Below are 5,945 nucleotides of genomic sequence, written 5' to 3' on the forward strand. Positions count from 1 at the left end.
GAGGTTCTGGGCTGGGATCTGTACCGTCAGGTCTACGGATTCTGCTCCCGGCACCGAAGCTGGTTTTGCTCGAGCCAGGTCCGCTGCGGGAGGGTGAGGGGGTCTGCCAAACTTCAGACAGTTCTGTGGGTGGTGAGCCCATTTCACGGGTGAGGAAACCGAGGCTCAGAGGTTATATAACTTGCCCGGGACACGCAGGGAGAAAGTGGAGGCATCAGTATTGCAACCCAGAAGAGTGCCTGGCTCCCAAGACCTTTTCCTCTGGGATCTGGCATCCTCCTTGCTGGGCTTTTCACTACCACCTCCATTCTCCAGGAGGCAGCCAGAGTGATGGCCCTAAGGTCAGGTCCGGTCCGGTCTGTGGTTCACCGGTTTAAAACGCCCAGTGAGCCCTGCTGCCCGCAGGGGAACGGGCCTAGAGATCAGACAGCCTGGGCTTGGCTCCCGGACCCCCCACTTACCAGCCCTAAGTCTCTGGGCAGGAGACTTGAACTGCCTGAGGTTGTTTCCTCATTTGGAAAATGGGTTTGTTAATGTTTTTAATCACCGGATCTTCTCTTAAAAGAGATGAAATGATTGGGAACCAGCAGTTAGTGTAATGGCCATGTCGCTGGACTCCCACGTAGTGGAACGCGGTTCGCGTCCCGGACCCGGTGGCTTAAAACTCACGCCGGGCACGTGTGCATGCATGCCCAAGATCCTGAGAGGAGAATGGAGGAGAAGGGATTGCGACGTGACCATCCCCCCTGGGGGGTGATTTCTCACTTTCTGTCTCTATGTCTCTGTCTGTCTGGTGAGCGCACGTGCCCTATAGCAAAAACCTCTCCAAAAAAAAAAAAAAAAGAGATGAAATGATTTATGTAATTACTTTACCCCTATTTGTGAGTGACCTCGTGACACCTGGCCACATATGGGCAAGTGATGGTAGCTTCTGTAGGCTCAGCACATAGACCTCTTAACTGCTGGGTTTTCTTAGCCGCCTGGGATGCAGGGTTCTGTGGTCTGGCCCTGGCCAGCATGTCAGCCTCGCTTGGGAGCAGACTCTCAGCTGGGGCTCATTTTGCCACAGGGGCTATTTGGCAATGTGTGTGGAAACAGTTTGGGTGTCACGCTTAGGTTGCTAGTGGGTAGCTGCCAAGGATGCCACAGTGGACAAGATAGCTCCTCGGAGTTGGGGTAGCTAGGGCCAGGTTTTAGACAGTGCTGCTCTGCAGAGGTCTTTATGGCATGAACAGATTGAGAACTGCTCCGGGAGGAAAGGCAGGGGTTAAAGTCAGGGGAGGAGGGGCCAGCCCCTCATCTGTCACCTCTCCTCTTCCTAGGATCACCATTAACAAGGACACCAAGGTACCTAATGCCTGTTTATTCACCATCAACAAAGAAGACCACACACTGGGAAACATCATTAAATCGTAAGTTCCAGGTCAGAGGCTTTTAGGAGCTGTGTTTAGTGGGGCGTGGGGTCGTTGGAGTAAAGCTCCAGATGTTTTGAGGTCTTTATGTATTTTTAAGCTTTTTCTTCCAACAGGAAGCACCCCCAACAGGGTCTTCCTGCAACCACTCTCTCCGCTGGCCCAGATTACGGGCAGATGTTTGTGGCTGGTGTGCTTGGGGATGCCCTGGGATGCGAACTCATGACCTTTGCATGAGTCCAGTCGTGTTACCGCGGTACTGCTACCTGGCCCTCTCCACAATCTTTGAGCTACAGAAAGTCTTTGTGGGTGATTGCTCTGGCATTTAAAAAACAAAACAAAAAATATCATTATAGAGTACGTGCATGCACATGTGGAGTTGGGGGGTGGGATGAGCACCCTCTCTTAGGGTCAGGACATGCTGTGATCCCCCTCCTCCAGTCCGATGGACTTTGGATGCTCAAGCGCATGCCCAGCATGGTTCAGGTGGACTAGGCTGCAGTGCTCTGGCACTTAACAGTTCTAGGACCTTTCTTCCAAAAATGACCTGTCTCCATAAGCACCCCCATCTGTATTGGCTTATTCACCTGAGTGAAGGGCAGTGTGCAGCAAGCCATAGAAAAGGGGGCCTACTTGTGTTTTTACACTCGTGAGCACTGAGCAGCTGTCAGGGTGCATCCCCTTCCACACCTGGGTGGCCTCATTACACCTGGCACTCTTAGCAGCATGTGGTAGAGATGGGAACTTCCATGGAACTGGAGAAGAAAGTGGAAGCAGGATTCTGTGGGTATCCAGTGCCCTGGTGGGGACTCCAACACTGGTTGGTGTGGTCAGGGATGTGACTCTCACTGTGGCCCAAGGACTTGTTTCACTGAGACTTGGCTTTGGCCTCCAGTGTCATCAGGAAACCTGCCCTTCCTAGGCTTGCATGTTTGAGGCTGTGGCCAGTCTGCCCAGTCTCCTGGCACAGCAGGACAGGAGTGCTATGGGCTGCCCACCCTTCTGCCTTGATGACTCCTGCCCTGGGTCAAGCCACATGCTTACAGTCGACTCTGAGCTAGTCTGGAGAAGACCCTGCTTGCCCAGCTACTGCATGTGACGCAGCCTTAGAATAGGACCGTGCATGTGGACAGCAGCTGCCAGCTGCGTGCCCAGGGACTTCACATTCCACACCACGTGCTGGGACCTAGGCCCCTCTTCTACCGCTGTGCCAATGATTTCTGGGCTAGGAATGGGGCCTGCATTCTGGTTTGCTGATCTTTCTGCTGAGGGCAGCCCCTCTGCTGGTATTTTAGGGCCCAACTTGTTTCCAGCAAGATCCCTTGATCCTCCATTGTATGCATATGTGCATGTATAGGGGGTGTCCCCAATGGTCTATCTTCTTGAAAATGTGTCTTGTATTTACTAACATTTTTAACTGCCAGAGGGTACCTGTGGTCACCACAGACAGGGAGAAAGCACCTCCCTAGTAGAGAGTAGTCATGCCACAATCTTTTCTCCTCTATTCCGTCAGGATTTGGGGTACCCAGGAACTCATGTGCACCCAGTGTGTTTTTTAAGTCACCAGGCCAGGACTCAAACAGTGGTTGGCTGTGTGTGACCTGGCATCCTTATAACCACTGTGCAATGGGAACATGCCCATTTCAATTGGAGATCTTTAGGAAAACTTGCCTAGTAACTGAGCTGGGGGCTGCCTGGTTTGGGCCAGAGTCCCAGGGGCACCAGACTCACCCCACCCACTGCCCCCTCCATCTCAGGCAGTTGCTAAAGGACCCACAGGTGCTCTTTGCTGGCTACAAGGTCCCTCACCCCTTAGAGCACAAGATCATTATCCGTGTGCAGACCACACCGGACTACAGCCCCCAGGAGGCCTTCACCAATGCCATCACCGACCTCATCAGCGAGCTCTCCCTGCTAGAAGAACGGTTCCGGGTGAGGAGCCTGGGTGCAGCTGGGGGGAAAGGGGCTGGAGGCCAGCTTGGAGGCAATTGGAGCAGAAATGAGCACCATAGCCTCCAAGAGGTGTGGACTAAGGGAGGGGAACGTCAAGGCTTATGGTCTGCCCTAGCACCCCAGGGTCTTGTCTCCTCCATAGAGCTAGCTGCTCTGGTTTGTAGGCCTGACACTTCCAGGTATTTGTCCAGGGGGCAGCTCACCCAAGGGTAGGGGTGCCTGTTTGCAGCAGGGGGCCTGAGTCCAGGGCAGTTTAGAGTGGGAAAGCACCTCTGCTCCAGCAGACTCCACCCAGGCAGCAGCAGGTGGGCCACAGAGAGAACGGTGTGTGCTGGGCCAGCTCAGAGCAGCGTTGGGCCGGGCTCGCTGCCACTGCTCAGCTCTCGCCTTGCAGCAGAGCCCACAGCTGGACTCGAGGAGGGACCCAGCAGACCTCGGCCAGAACTTGCTCGAGTGGTTTCCACTCAGCCCCTGCAGCTAAGTCACTGCCTCTGCTTCTCCCCCAGGTGGCCATCAAAGACAAGCAAGAAGGCATCGAATAGTGGGCCGGATCTCCAGGCCTGACCTGCACCAACCCCTTCCCACCAGGCACTGAGCAGAGGAGCCTGGCCAGAAACAGTGGGGACCCTCCCGGTAGCTATCCTGGTGGGCCACACCGACACTGCCGTGTCCTGTACATAGGTTCTGTTTCGTCTTCCTAATAAAGTTGCAGAAAAGACCCTGAAGTGAGCTTAAGCAGCGCGGATGTCAGGCTTGATGGAGGCAGGTGACCTGTTCGGAGACATTCGGCCGCATTTCAGAGTGCACTGGCTAGAGACTGCTTTCCTTGTCTGAGAGGCTGGCAGGGACAGAACCCGAGGGCTGCTGGGAGGCAGCGGAAGGGAGCTGTAAAAACCCAGTTACTTACACGAACCTCTGTTCTAGAAGCCTCAGCTGCTAGGTCTGCCTGTGTCAGAGCCAAGTAGGAACACAGGCTGGGACCTGCGGAAGTGTAAGCAGCTCCCCACAGCTTCTTATCCACAGCAGTTTAATAAAAATATTCGCTGATAGGAAGACCTCCACCATTGGCTGAATAAGTTAAGTTGTGTCCCACTACTTGGCGACAGAGGCAGGAGCTCCTGCCCACGGCTAATGTCTCTTCCAGATGGCTACAATATTGGAGTCCGTCAGGGCAGTGAGGTAGGTAAAGGTGGGGTTGGCCACCACCGTGTTCACCATGGTCTTGGTCACCGACTGGCCGAGGGCCCAGGGCTGAGGCCACTTAAGGATCTGGTGGGATGAAAGTGGGGGGCTGTGCTCCTGCTTCTAGACACCAGGCCCCCCTGCTGCACCAGCCCAGCATGGGGAAGAGTGAGCTAGGCGTACCTGTGTGGGGGCCTGCAGAGTGGCTGGCGGTGCGGGTGGTCGCTCCAGGACATGCCTGACGTCATAGATCCACACGTTACCCTCCTCGTCCCCGCAGAGCACGATCCCCTCATCTGCCAGGACAGGTGGGAGCCTAAGGTGGGGCAGAGCTCCAGGAGGTGAAGGGTGGGGTGGAGCAGGCAGGCAGGCTCACCTGGGCAGGTGCTAAGTGAGAAGTAGGCCAGCTCGGTGGGCGACCACTGCAGCCAGGCCAGGACGACCACCGCCACTGTGGTCTGGCTGCCCCGGCCCACCCACGTCTGGCTCCAGCTCCACAGGCAGATGGTGCCTTGGCCACTCCCCTTGGAAGCTGTGGGGGAGACAGCAAATTGGGCCTGGGCCAGTCCCTCACCAGACCTCACTCCACTGGACGTGCCTCAGAAGCCCTTCAATGGAAACCCCAGCCCTGAGATAGGCCGCCCATATGGGTCCCAAGAGGCCTGGCAGTCCTCTGAGCTGGGTTCACTCACCCACGACATCCTCATTCACAAAAGCCAGCCCGTCCACTCTCCGTCCAGAGGCCTCGGAGCCCTCGAAGATGAACTCCACTTCACAGACCCTGTGGGTGGCAGAAGAGGCTGATCGGCCATCCCTCGTACACACACAGTGGTTTGTACACTCGTACCCACCGGGCTCCCGCCCTGACCCCACCGAGTGAAGGTCGAAGATGCGACCAAGAAATACCTCCTTAGCCCTGGAGATGCTCAGCTTTGCCCTGGAAGGGGTGTGGGGAGCCTGCGCCTGAGTTTTCTGGGTCACAGGGTCTTGCAGGATGGGAGCGGGTGTTACGGTCAGGAGGGGGTCTGCAGGGAGGCAGTGGTTCTGAGACCAAGTGTGAGGTGATAGGTAAGGAGGGCAGGTGTTTCTAGACTGGGCTCTATGGGGAGGGGGACCACTGCAGACTGCAAAGCTGAGTGTGTGTGCTCACGCCTGTGTTGGGAAGGCTGCCCCCAGCCGCTCAGCTCTGGAGAGGCCAGCCTGCAACCAGGGAGGCAGCCAGAGCAGTGACGGGGAAGAGGGAGAGCAGGGCCCAAGGGAGTGGGGGGGAAATGCCACAGCACTTGAGGACCAGGCAGATGTGGCAGGCAAGGAGGTGGCAGAAGGCCAGAGTAACAACGGCCACAGCCTCTGCCAGGACCTCCACCACTCTCCCGACTGCACTCCTGCTGTGCAGCT

The 5,945-nt window shown here is 56.3% G+C and overlaps 2 protein-coding genes across 5 annotated transcripts in view; one reads left to right on the forward strand and one right to left on the reverse strand.

The window, feature by feature from the left end:
• Positions 1-4,090, forward strand: part of POLR2J (RNA polymerase II subunit J) — a 6,096-nt gene extending 2,006 nt beyond the window's left edge. Inside the window, exons 3-5 of the mRNA XM_006155657.3 lie at positions 1,323-1,412; positions 3,170-3,344; positions 3,872-4,090. Coding sequence (XP_006155719.1) covers positions 1,323-1,412; positions 3,170-3,344; positions 3,872-3,907 — 301 coding nt within the window. The 3' untranslated portion in view covers positions 3,908-4,090. The remainder of the gene's footprint in view (positions 1-1,322; positions 1,413-3,169; positions 3,345-3,871) is intronic.
• Positions 4,091-4,378: 288 nt separating this feature from the next.
• LRWD1 (leucine rich repeats and WD repeat domain containing 1) overlaps positions 4,379-5,945 on the reverse strand; it is a 6,970-nt gene continuing 5,403 nt past the window's right edge. For 3 of the 4 annotated variants that reach the window (XM_006155656.3, XM_006155655.3, XM_006155654.3), the window contains exons 12-15: positions 5,240-5,328; positions 4,924-5,079; positions 4,731-4,843; positions 4,379-4,634 (exon numbers count right to left, since the gene is read on the reverse strand). In XM_006155656.3, coding sequence (XP_006155718.1) covers positions 4,494-4,634; positions 4,731-4,843; positions 4,924-5,079; positions 5,240-5,328 — 499 coding nt within the window. In that variant the 3' untranslated portion in view covers positions 4,379-4,493. Of the gene's footprint in view, positions 4,635-4,730; positions 4,864-4,923; positions 5,080-5,239; positions 5,329-5,945 lie in introns of all 4 variants that reach the window. The other variant, XM_027774656.1, reaches the window with a different exon arrangement.

Source organism: Tupaia chinensis, unplaced genomic scaffold (assembly GCF_000334495.1).
Source record: "Tupaia chinensis unplaced genomic scaffold, TupChi_1.0 Scaffold000465_1, whole genome shotgun sequence".
Taxonomy (NCBI): domain Eukaryota; kingdom Metazoa; phylum Chordata; class Mammalia; order Scandentia; family Tupaiidae; genus Tupaia; species Tupaia belangeri.